Source organism: Mixophyes fleayi, chromosome 3, assembly GCF_038048845.1.
Source record: "Mixophyes fleayi isolate aMixFle1 chromosome 3, aMixFle1.hap1, whole genome shotgun sequence".
In the NCBI taxonomy this organism is placed as follows: Eukaryota; Metazoa; Chordata; class Amphibia; order Anura; family Limnodynastidae; genus Mixophyes; species Mixophyes fleayi.
Window position 1 is genome coordinate 259,094,950 of NC_134404.1, and position 13,562 is coordinate 259,108,511.

At 39.4% G+C, this 13,562-nt stretch overlaps 1 protein-coding gene across 1 annotated transcript; it reads left to right on the plus strand.

Moving 5' to 3' along the window:
- The first annotated feature begins 70 nt into the window (after nt 1–70).
- MAP1LC3C (microtubule associated protein 1 light chain 3 gamma) lies at nt 71–12,983 on the plus strand. The gene is made up of 4 exons (XM_075200701.1): nt 71–240; nt 317–372; nt 623–729; nt 12,585–12,983. Exons 1-4 carry the CDS (start codon nt 183–185, stop codon nt 12,742–12,744), a joined length of 381 nt encoding a protein of 126 aa, XP_075056802.1. The 5' UTR covers nt 71–182; the 3' UTR covers nt 12,745–12,983.
- The last annotated feature ends 579 nt before the right edge of the window (nt 12,984–13,562 follow it).

The following is a 13,562-nucleotide window of genomic DNA, read 5'->3' on the forward strand; positions in this document are numbered from 1 at the left end:
TTGCTATGATTAATTGATATTTCACTATTATCAACAAGATTAAGCTGTCCCCTCCCCCAAAAATAAGATGTGGCTATGAAGGTTCTTCCATTGCTATAAAAGGGAGCATTCAGCATAGATGCCAGCTTTGATGTGATGGTTAACATTTTTATGATTAAACAAAAAAAGACAAGAAAAGAAAAATGCAAACTCCTGCAAAGATTCCAAAAACTATACCATTCAAATTGAGGAAAGACTTAGGTAAAAGATGGTAAACGTTATATAATAATGCTTATGAAATTGGTGAAAAACTCTGACTATTCTTTTCTCTTAACAGAAACCCGAAAAGCAGAAGTCATTAGGATAAAGACCAAGTTTCCAACTAAGATCCCGGTAAAAGAATGATTTACTCTATCATTTACTTAAAATATATGGACACAATGCATTGAACTAAATTAAATATTTTCATTATACTGTTCTGTTATTTGATTTGCTATGGGAATGTTGTAATTTAAGACCAAAATTGAATTCTTTTAAGTATGTGAAATTGTTCTTTATTTCAGAAAGAAATTAGTAGTGTCTCTTCTTAGGATGATCAGCACATTAAAGCATTTAATCAACATCTTATCTCTTATTACTTCAGGTGATTGTAGAAAGATACGCCAAAGAAAAATACTTACCACGCCTGAATAAAACAAAATTTCTTGTTCCTCGGGATATTTCCATGTCCCAACTGATAAATGTCATCAGGTATGTGTCTTATTTATTTAAAATACCTATTGCATTATAAGATGCTTTTGTATTGTTTGTAACTGTGCCTAATTTTCAGAGCGTCTCTTCGTAGAGAATAGTGATGTTTTCAAAACTCTTCTATAAAATATTCAGCATTTGGCTGTGATGTTTTGCATGTTTAACTGGTAGAATTCCAACCACTCTGCACAATAAAATTTATTTCATTGTCCTATACATGGACTATAGTTTATGCAAAATGTAAATTTACAAATGCAGTGTGGAATGGTAAAGCAAAGTGATATATGAAATTTGCGAAAGGAAATGTGTTTTCTACCAGAAATACCCACAGTCCAAGTACAATGTACACATATTTTTCCCCTTCTTCCTCCAGTTTTCACATTTACCAGGAAATGTTTCATTTTTGGCAATACTTGCGGGACAAATAAGGTTTTAACTTTTTGCTAACTACATAATTTTTCGTAACCATCTACACACATGCAGGGGCGGATTGGGAATTTAAAGTGGCCCTGGAAAATGGACTCGTGCTAGTTGAGACCAAATCAACAGGCTGGCCACAATGCAGCAAGATGTGGGCATGACAAGCATGCAAGGGTGTAGCGTTGGATCATCCTCCAAACTTTGGGCAACACTGCGCACATTTTTGTTAGGCACATGTGGCTCTCACCCTTCAAGCAGAGCAGAATAAGAGGGTCATACTGCCCAACTTTCTCTATAGTTGGGAAGTTCTGCATATGGAGACAGCCCCATTACAGCACTATGTCCACCCCCACCAACTCTCTACATTACAGTAATTTGCTATACCAACCCCCATTTTAGCAATACCATCTGCCCCAACCCTTCACTACAACTATGCCACCCCACATGCCTTATGTGCACCAGGGCATTATATTTCTATCACTATGGCGTGCCAAACTATTTAATATTAGTCAGTGGATGCAAACCTAAAAAGTCCCAAAAGTTGATTTATTAGAGAACTATTGAGTGGAAGTGTGTGTATATGTGTCACAAGTGATGCAGTTCTTGTGGGTCAGGCAATAAGCCTGATGCTCTTGAAATAGCGAAGTACAGTAATAGAGAAATAAATCTCCATGAGTCGCTACCTCAGCACTAGCTATAAATAAAGCCCTAATCGGTCACCACGCTGTAAATTTACACTGAACTCTATTCAGATTTAAAATTGAAACACAACTTCACTGAGCAGGGCACAATCTGTAATAATCATTGTCCAGACACTGTTTTCATGTGCTTTAAGCAATAACATTATCTGCCTTGAGAAAGTGGCGGTTTGTCTAACACTGATTTGTCACCTGGTTTATTGATTTGTTTGCTATTAATCTCTAATTTTACAGTGTGATGAGTCCCATGAATTAATTTACTTCTATATTATTGGAATCTGTTTATATATTTTTGTTGTATGCATAGCCAGAAAATAAGCACAATATCTGAAAGATCTGACCGTAATTTGCCTGTGTGTATTTTCTTCCTACTGCACGATCAGCCTTTGTGTACTCTGGAAGTGAAATGGATGGAGTGATGCTAAAAGGGCAGATCTTCAATTTGGCCACCCTGCTGTGTGTCCAAATTGGATAGTGACCCTAGATTCTCAGGCTGAGTTGCAAGACAGACTTGGGTGTCGGCCAGATTGAACAAAATTGATTTGATCTACATGGCGCCACCATGTACCGTCTCCTACAGCCACTGTTTACATTAAAAGTCCAGATTTTGAAGTTATTTATCCTGGCTGCCACTTGTTGACCTGATTGTGTGCTGACATTTCTTGACCAAATCTAGTTGATATCTGGTATGTTTCTGATTGACTTGTGTACATTCTTGCACACATAAAGTTTCAGTAATCCCCAATGGGAGCCCCGATTCCTATTGAGAACATCACTGCTGATGATTGACCAGTAGTTGCATGCTCTGACTTTTGTATTGTAAAGAGAGGTGTCTACGTTCCATAGTGTTGATGGCTGAATGTTTGGACAAGGCTCTTTGCAAACAAGTTAGTAGCTGGGCTAAGGTAAGGTGCCTTATAACTAGAGATGCACAGGCTTGGTTCCCTGAGAACCGAACACACCTGAACTTAGCAGATTCGAGTACCGAGCCGAGCGCCCTCGGATTTGAAAACGAGGCAAAACATCATCGTTATGTTGTTGGATCTTGTGAGTTTTGGATTCTGTAAGTACCGCCCTCCACGGCGATCCAGAAGGACACAGAAGGGGTAGCACCGTTCTTGGCAGTCTCTAGTGCAGCTGGGCAGAGTCATAGGTAGAAAAAAGAGGAGGGGTAGCAATGTTCTTCAAAGCCTCCAGTGACATTCAGGAGAGCTTGAAATTAGTGTTATTGAGGTAAATAATAATGTATGGGGGGAAAAAAGCAAAAATATGTGATTTTTAACAAAAAAAATAGGGATTTAAAAAAAAATAAAAAATAAAAATTGAGAACCAAAACATGCAAGGGCGATTTTGCCAAAGCCAAAACACGAGGTTAATCCATATCCAAAACCAAACAAGAACATGGGGGTCAGTGAACATCTCTACTTATAACCTTCTCTTTCATGAAATACTGAAACTATTCCAAGATGAACTGTCAGCCATTATCACTGGAGATCTGTTGAGGTAACTCCTCTCTAGAGCATATTGTTATCCATACATGAATTGTCTCTTCCTAGGTATTTGACTCTATCTTGTGTATCTCAGGCCATGGCTATCAAACATGTGGTTCCTGAATGGGACAGGAAAATCATTAAGTAGCCCTTGCAACAGGGATGAGTGTAATTCCCACGGATATAATGGAGCAGAGGGAGGTGTATTCTGGGTCTTTTGGCATCCCTCACAAGCTTCTGTCAGTGCTTCAATCTAGCTATCAATTTTGGCCAGATCAATTCCTTGCTAGACTTTTAATAATTTTATCAGTATGTAAATGACCCTCTTATGAACTCTAACACCCTAGAACAAAGTTTGGATGACACTATGATTCTCTATTGTGTTTCAGCCATTTACTGTCATGTCCTAAAATGTCAGCAATTCTGGATAATTTTTGGTTTCTCTATTAAGGAGGGCGTTTCTTACTAGAAGGTTTTTGACAGTATAGTGTGGTACATGTCCAAGGGGTTCTGCAAGTGGACTTCCAGATGTTGTAGACGGAAGAGTGACAACATTTCTGTGTTGCCATGAAATTTTCCTCGATTAAATTCTATTTCATAAGTATGGGCCCCCAGGAACAGTGGTCATTACTGGTACTACCTTCTTCGGGTTAAAAGATAAACACTAAGGGTTAGATTTACTAAGCTGCGGGTTTGAAAAAGTGGGGATGTTGCCTATAGCAACCAATCGGTTTCTAGCTTTCATTTATTTAGTACCTTCTACAAAATGGCAGCTAGAATCTGATTTGTTGCTATAGGCAACATCTCCACTTTTTCAAACCCGCAGTTTAGAAAAATCTAGCCCTAAGGGTTGATGGTCCGTCCTGAAAGTAAATTTCTGTCCCTATGTGTATGGGTGAAATTTTATTTTACTCCCAATTCAAGACCTCTATCAATTTGCTGCTACCATCTAGAACCTTGATGCAAATGCAATTGGTCTCTTCCTTTGTGTTTTAATCAATAGTTGTCTACTGTAGTGGAATTTCTGCAGATAGTTTATTCCTTTGCAGTAATTAATAACAGGGCAGAACCTTTGCCAGCTCCATCTTTAAATTGACTCCTGCTGCTTCAGGAGTGACCCATATTAAGCATTCTGCCAGTGAAATGCTGAGCAATTCTATACAGATGTCCTTTAGCTTTAGTGGGCCTCACAATAAAGACCCCTTTGCCCCAACTCTGAGACATCCTTCTTCATAGCCATCTCCCTGTTGATTGCAACGGACAATGTATGATCTAAAAGAAGCCCTATTCTGACAACTTCTCTTTAGTACTTTTGCTGTGCATGCTGCACACCTGCCTGTCCCTTATTACAGCCAAGAGCCCCACTCCAAACTGACCATGTTATGATAAGTGCCTCAGCTCGACAATGTAGTCTGACAAGCTTTTGCCCTTGGATTGATTACTTTTGTGAAACCTGAACCTTTCTCCTATTACTATTGATTTTGGGTTTGAATAATTCTGTAAAATATCAACAGTCTTTGAGTGTTCTATCTGCAGGCGTCACAGCTGATAATGTAATGGGAGCATATAGTTTATTATACAACTTAAACTTACTTGGGACTGAAACTTCCTTCCAATTTGCACTACAATATATCAGCACTCTTTAAATGTAGGTAGGATGCTATCAATCTGCCCTTGTACAAATATATTCTGACTTTTTCATTTTTGGAAGCACTCTACCACCTTAAACTTGTGTGCAGGGGTACATAGAAGGGGGGGCAGAGCTGGCCTGGGTTGTAGTGGGAGGAGCCACCAACTTGGTGTGGCAACACTCCTTCTGCCGGCTATGGATGGGGGGCCAAGAATCTGTTGTAACTGCGCCCAAAATTCCTCTTGGCCCTGCTTGCTTGCGTGCTCCTCTGCAGTCTGAGTCTGGCACATAGGAAGTACTTGCACGAAAACCTTCATGTACCTATATAGATCACACTACCCAGGGTCTACATCACGTGGGCACTGAAAAGTAGTAACTACAAATACACTATTATGTAAAGTTATCCACATCGTGACATAACTGAAAACATGTGGATTGTCTTCTATATTTGGCCAATCCATATTCTTGAATAACCTTCAAAGGAAATGTGGTGTGTTTGCGACTTTTCTGTTACAAGGTTTTGAGAAGTTCCTGAAATGTTGCCATACTTCTTTGAATGTTCTGGAAGCTTTATATAGTTTTAGGTTGTATAATTTTATTTAATGGTGAACTCCACCCAAAACTATCAATTATAGTTTGGCTGGTGTTGGGTATAAAATAAAACAAATTTGCTTACTGTAATTCTGATACAATGGACAGCCACTGTCTCGGATTATATCTTCTGCTTTGGACAGGCTCTTCTGTGGACAGCCGTGAGTTCTGTGAAAACAGATGCATGGGTTCTCCAAGTAGACTTTTTTTTTTTTTTTTTTACTTTTTGTAAACTCTGATCTTTACACTAAAATAACCACTTATCGTTTTAAAGGTTAGATTTATATTTCACACTACTTAAAATGATGGTATTTGGACTTCTCTGTACGTAACAGATCAGCTGTCCGTATATGAGCATCATACGGCAGGAAAAGGTCACGTAATGTAATGTTACTGGTGTCTGTGTCATTAGAAGTGAAGTCATGCAGAGCTTGCCAAAATGAATATCAGGTGGCCATGTTTATAAATAATGCAGTTTAGACTGCCCAGCAAAGCTGAAATGGAGGGGTGCAGGTGAATTTAATATTTTTATTTGAGAACAAGGGGGTGTCACACAGCCCTGAAGTCTTTTTTGTTAATTTTTTTTTTTTTGCTCCAGAAACCTAACATTTCTATAAATGGCTCCAGTCTCTGCTACTATGTAAATGCTATACCTGCATGTATTGCCTGACTTTAAGTTCTAAAACTATAAAATCCAGATGCTTGGCGAGACATTCAATGGCTAACCCATTGCATGTGTATTCTGCAGCACTAGTTGTTTCCCATTGGTCAGAAACCACACATTAAAATGAAGACCGTTCTGTGACATTCTTGCCTCCTCTTCTGGAACCTCTGGGAGACTCCCAAATTTTGGGGACTACTACCAGGAGACAATCACCCTCCTAGTTTCTGTCCTTTTCATGTAAGGATGATGGAACTGATCCTTGACGCGACTTGTCATCAGGGGCAGATCCTGGTGACATGATTCGCATCATAACCCGGTCACCCCACTGCACTATAACTTAACTGCACCATGACGATGTAGGGCTGGGCTATGTTGATGCAAAATGCATCACTACGCTTCCTGAACTTATCTGAAGATGTCATAGAAATGTCAGGGCTCTACAGTGTCGAAGGAGTGCTTGATGTTGGGTTTTACTGGGATTTAACTTGTCAGTTGCAGGATTCACTCTTACAAGTCCCACGATAGTGGTGATGACCTCTGGAGACTTTGCATTACAGTGGTTTCTTAGGTGCTGAGAGTGATGCAAAGCACTAGATGTGTAACATTAATTGTAAAAGGTATATTTCTCAAGATAGATTTAAAGGAAGTTCATATTAATGTTTTGTTGTTTTTACATGTACAGCTTATGTTAAAGCTCATTTAAAAAAATAAAATCATGCGCTACCTGGGTTGGTAACTATAACCTCTTGAGAAGACTATGGAGTTCTGTCTTAGCATCGAGTATAATAGGAATTCTTCTTCTGCAAATAAAGCGCTTTTTATAAATGTGCCAGATTGCTGCATGGTATAAATCTTTAAGTCCAGCATTGGAATAGGTGTATTGAGTCACCACTAACATCTAGTTGATTGTATGCCACAAACAGTATGATGGAAACTGCCTTTTGAATCCAAGAATATATGGTAAGAATGAGCTCGTCTCGTATAAATTAATGTGATCATGTTTAATATGTAAAGAGGCACATTTTGTTAAGCGTTTACCCCTGGACAAACATTTTATAGAATTGCTTTGAGTGTGAATAAGTTTAATGCTAATAACTTTAGTTTTATATTTTGTTAGTATGTCCTGGATAAGCTTACAAAACTTTTGAGATACTCTGCACTTCCCTGTGTATACATTCTATTTTTATGTGTTTTTTTTTTTTTTGTAAATTCTGTGTTTACTGTGTTTATCAGCAAACTCCACTTATTGGAAGCAGCATGTGATAAAATATCCCAGGACCACTGTTTAATTTAAAAATGTTCTCTTTTGATCAAGTGCCCCAGTTTCTTGTTTTGGCATGTTTGTTTTTTGTTTGTTTTTGACTTTTTGGACCTAGAGGGGAGGTCTATAAAGTAGGTAAGTATGGTATTGTGGATTAGAAGGCAGAACAAGTTTCTAGGAATGCTCCAGTTAGTGCCTACATTAAATAAACTTCAAATTTGACACCATCCACAGACGCAAACCTCTGACAGAGGTGTTCAAACTCTGTCCTCAAAGGCTACCAGCAGTTCATGGTTTCAGGATTTCTTTCTGTAGAAACAGGTGGAATAATTACTGACCCAGCCAAATAGATTAACTCACTTGTACATGATTAAAGAAATCCTGAAAGTATGAACTCTTGAGGACCAACTCTAGATACCTCTGCTCTTAGGAAGTCTGCAATTGCCACACTTCATCACATACTACAATGCGGTCATGTTAAACTGATTTCTAGATTAGACGAATAGTATGAGTGGTAAACAGTGGGTATGGATAGAGGGATTTATGATGGATTCACTCAAAAACATCTCATGGTTCTCCACGCTTCCCGCAATACTTCACCCGACTATAGCCCTGATGTTAAAATGCTGGCCCAGATGATCTATAGAACACCTATTCTCCCTAACCTCTCCCTTGACTTCATTACTGGACAATCCGGACTTTCTCCCAGGCAGATCAGGGACAGTGTTTGACCATTGGTTGCAAGTGGGGGTGTCTTGGGCGACCAGCTGGCGGGAGTCTTGGGGGTCTTGCCATTTGCAGATATCCAAGCAAATTGGGCTTTGTCCAAATCTGAGGTCTAGATACCTACAGCTAAAACATTTCCTGTATGCCCCAGATGCTTAAGCTGATAGAAAGGGAGTTTACCCCTTTCAAGACCCTATGCCTCATGACACAATACCCAAGACATACGTTTTCATATACAAAATCCTGATTGAATACGTCTTTTACTTGCTGCAAAAATACACCAGGGCTTGGGAAAGATCTAGGAGATATCATTTCGGACCCAGACTGGCGTAATATTTAAAAAAAACAAAATAGAACACATTGGGACTGACTTTTCAAGAAATTGCTCTTTGCTTGCCTGGAAATAAGGCATGCACACATGCGCCTATGCTGACTTGCGTGATTCTGGCACTTACACCAGGCTACAGCAGGAGACTCTGGCCGAGGGAGGGACGGGGCATTCTAACATTGACCAAATACAGAAGTGTTTATGCAAATGTGGTTCATGTAGAGCTGCAGAAACACACACATGGGTCTGTTAGGAGGCATATTTTTTTGCACCTGCTAGTGAATAGGAGCAAATAGTAACTGTAGAATTGATGTAAACCATACTGATGTGTACAACTCTGCATATTGCCAGAAATGTCCCATTTTTGTGACCAATTCTGCATTGGCCTCAGCTGTAGTGCAAGATTAATTTTTGTGGGTATCTACCCATGTCTTAAACTTTTTTTTGCTTTAATGATCTTATGTTTTGGTTCTAATGGTTTTTCTGTGAATTTAGGAAAAATAAAGTGATGTAACTTTATTTGTAGTTTCTTAGGTGCTGATGTGTAACATTAATTGTAAAAAAGGTATATTTCTCAAGATAGATTTAAAGGAAGTTCATATTAATGTTTTGTTGTTTTTACATGTACACCTTATGTTAAAGCTCATTTAAAAAATTAAAATCACACAGGTTATTACATTTATATACATTGTACTCTTCAAATTGTATTACAGCAAGTGTTTTTTGCTTGGTTTTCCAAAATCAAGAATTTGAACACCACCCCTTTATAGAAAACCTGCATTTGCTTCTGTAACACAGTGGGTGTGGAAGCAATAATGTTCATGGGATTCATAGATGTGTACAGGGAGGTTTTCAAGTGTCAGGAATACACTATGTCGTGAACATAGAGAACTTGGTTATTTATATAGGTTAAGCCATCACATAATTGTGGGGAATAAGGGATAAACCATAACTGCAGTGCAAATGTCGTATCAAATGAATCAATTGATAAATTAAGCTATTAAAGTGTAAAATGTGAAGACAAAGTCTGAATTGATGGCTTTGCACACTCCAGTGTGAGAAGATAGAAGTGTCACATGTGGCAGAGCCCCTGCTATGAGATATAGCCTGGCCTGGGAGGGATTTTGACACCTGAATAGACTTTTAGGAACCGCGCAGCATGGTGTCTGGATCACAGAGCCCATCTGCTATCTTGGCTAAACTTTAAAATATGCCACTTAAAGTCATCAACCACATATTCTTCCATAGCATGATGAAGGGCAACTCGTATTCAGAATTCTGCCCCACAGAGAAGTTAAGGAAATGAGTATAAGCTCTACGATTACGCTGTATTTAGGTGTTTCATATCAAAATATGGACCAGTTCATAGGGGATTCATTAATGATAAAATTGGATCTGTGTGACGCTCCACAGAAAAGTATGGTCACATAGTAGACTGGGTTAGTAAATCAGGCAACATGCAAATAGTGATTGAAAAAAGTGTCACAGGCCACAACCCCCTGGGGGTAGTAAGAGGTGTGCAAGTGTCTTTAAAAGGCTGAGACCAGGTACAGTAAATTGTCAGACTTTGGGAAATCATTTCACATTGATAAGCTGTCCATCTTCCAAGCCAATTTCCCTTTATCAGAATATACCACTTCGATGTAAGTTATTCTCTGACTCTAATCCTTTTTATTTTAAACTGTTTTGCTAGTGTATGTTATGTCAATCTATTGTTTATAAAAAAAATTATATCTGAATGCCCTGTACTTTTGTATATTAAATCTAGAATTTAATATGTTGCGTCCTTGATACTCTAATGAATTCATTAGCCTGTTAAGAAGAAATAGCTCGACCAAGTTAACCCTTTCAATGCCAGTGTATGATTTGTTGATACATTTGATTATCAAGCTTGGTGTGTGCTTGCATTAACATTTTTGTAACAGTGTGGAGGTGTGAAGAGTTTGTGAGCAGCTAGAAGCCTAGTGTGGCACAGTATATTGGGGTCCTTTTGCCATATTCAATAGGTGGTGCCAAACCTGAAGTTTATAGGGGTGTGAGCGCTGTGTGGGGGTGATTCAGTAGGTCTGTAACCTGTGATAGGTAGAGAGAGACTGAGGGCTGGAATCATGTGACCTCATACAGCAAAACACCCCAAAATCATGGCCGCTGGGAGTGTGTTTGTGACAGCCTACAGTAGAACTGCAGCAGAAATTGGATAATTGCTTAAATTCCTGTAAGACTTAAAAATGGTACATTGTCAGTACATAATGACTTCCAGATGTCACCATTTTCCAGGGAAAGACTATGTTGTTTGCCTATGCCCTAACTCGACGGTTCCCAAACTGTGCGCCGTGGCTCCCAGGGCTGTCATTGGAGTGCCGCGGGCCAGCCATATAAAAAAAAAACACAGTAACTTACCAATCCGCCGGCCGCCGGGACCCAGCAGCCTCCTCTCTCCCGCAGCAGCTGTCACTGATGTCGATATTCAGTGGCCGCTGCGGGAGAGAGGAGACTGCTGGGTCCCGGCGGCCGGCGGATTGGTAAGTTACTGTGTTTTTGTTTTTTTTTATGGCTGGCCCGCGGCAGAGGAGTGAGAGGGATCGTGACAGCAGGGGCAGAGGAGGGTGACAGCAGGGGCAGAGGAGGGTGACAGCAGGGGCAGAGGAGGGTGACAGCAGGGGCAGAGGAGGGGGGCAATGGAGGGGGGACACAGGGTGAGAGGGGCAGTGGAGGGGGACACAGGGTGAGAGGGGCAGTGGAGGGGGACACAGGGTGAGAGGGGCAGTGGAGGGGGACACAGGGTGAGAGGGGCAGAGGAGGGGGGACAGCGTGGCAGAGGGGGCAGAGTGTCTGGATGCAGAGGGGGCATTTTTGCATACAACTAAATAAGTATTTCTGTCCTGACCTAAATCCTTATTACAATTTTTGACCCAACTACTTCTAAAACAGGACTGCTCAATAATTATTTTGGAGGGGTGCCTTGTAAAAATTTGGAGACTCTAAGGGTGCCACGAACTGCAAAAGTTTAGGAACCACGGCCCTAACTAGTGGTTTTTCCTGTATGCTGGATATTTTGTGTCTCAGGATTTGTTATTATGAGAATTTTGATTCTTGCTAGGCGTATGTTTGTTGGTTAGAACTCCTTGGCTAATAATAAAGAATTGTGCGCTGGCACATGTCCAAATAGTGGAGACAAAAGTGCGAAGCTTCCAAGGAGTGTGATCTAAAATCTTAGACTTCATAAATTACCCGTATTGATGTTCCTCTAGCTTTCAATTTACAATCTGCACCATGTGATGTCTTTTATTAATTCTTATTAGCCAGTGTCTGCTTCTGCGTGATCATGTGTGGGAAGAGTTATAATAAAATAATTAAACACATTTTAACAGTCAAGTTTTCATTGGAAGCTCCGTTCACACACAAATCAGATTCCTGAGATATTCCATGTACTGTACTATGAATAATTCTTATTATGAACAAATTTGTGGCAAACATGAATATAATATGGGCTATACAGAATCTGTTTCTGGGCAACCCCTTGATAAAAATACATTTTTTCACTCAAACTAAATTCAACAATGTTCCCTTTAAGGTTTGTGGTCAAGGACAATTTTGCTGTCAATTCTTCTCCTCTTCCACACCCCTTCTCCTTCCAAAGAATCCATGTACTGGCCATTGGCTGATAGCAGATTTAGCTGCACTGCATTAGTGATCTATGCTTATGTAAGCTCATAGCATTTACATTGCATCAAGGGGCATGACCAATTGGCACTTGCAGAACATCAAGAGACTGATGTGGAGGCACCAGGAGATTCAGAAGAGACTTGTAAGTTGCTGGGGCGTTAGGTTCTCTGTGCAACAGATGACTGGCAAATGGAGGTTTTGATGGTCATTGTATATAAGAAAAAAGAGCAGACAGTGTGGTTTTTCTTAATAAAATTCTAACAAATCCTTTCCTCATAACCTGGCCAAATCCAAACATAGTCGAGTCCATATATTAGATTTTGTGTATATTTCTAATGTTGGCCACATTGTTCTAACTTGTTTTCTTATTTCCTTGTGCAGAAATAGAATGAATTTGTCAGCCACACACGCACTCTACGTGTTGGTGGATAATAAGAGCCTTGTCAGCATGTCCCTTACTATATCACAATTGTACATGGATAATAAAGATGAAGATGGTTTTTTATACATGACATATGCGTCCCAAGAGATGTTTGGATGACCGTGACATGGATCCTTCTATTTCTTGCCTGCAAAAGACATGTAATGTGTTGAACATTTGCATAAACCCTTTAACATGAACTGATCTTTTTATCCTTTATCAAATATACCAATTGGTTTTTATTGCAGACTGTTTAACTTTTTTTCATTTTAAAGAATTTATAAAACATTAAATTTTTATTGATGGCCACAAATGATTTTGTTTTCAATGAAATTATTGTAATAAAGGATTCAAAATTTGGCGTTTGTAATTTTTAGCTTTAGTTACATACATCTTTCTGGTTTACCTCAAAATCCAAGTGTCTTAAAGAGTGAATAGAAAATCCAGAAAACCAATGTGATCAAGAAGCAGAATTGAAGTGTTAGGTTAGACTTTGAACTTGGACACCTCTAATGTACGCAAATAGTCTTTCAACTGTTCATGTTTTCAGGATTTTTCTGTAGAAACAGGTGGGATAATTACTGACCCCTCCAAATAGATTAACTCACCTGCGTGATTAAAGAAATCCTGAAAACATGAACTGTTGGTAGCCCTTAAGGACTGAACTTGGATACCTCTGTTTTAGAGGTTGAAAATCCACACTAGTCTGTTTAGTCACCTAGCTAGACAACCAACTGTGGATTGTGTAGCACCATCGAGTGATCTCATTGCTCAAGGCACTAATGAGACCTTTGAGATGGTTCATCCCTCTGATGGTAGTTCTCTTCATTAATCTGATACAGGCACCCATGCTCCTTGACAATATTGAATTGGCCCCCTATAAAGGCAGTGATTCAAAGTTTTTATGAGAACTTCAGAAACATATTGGTAATTAAATA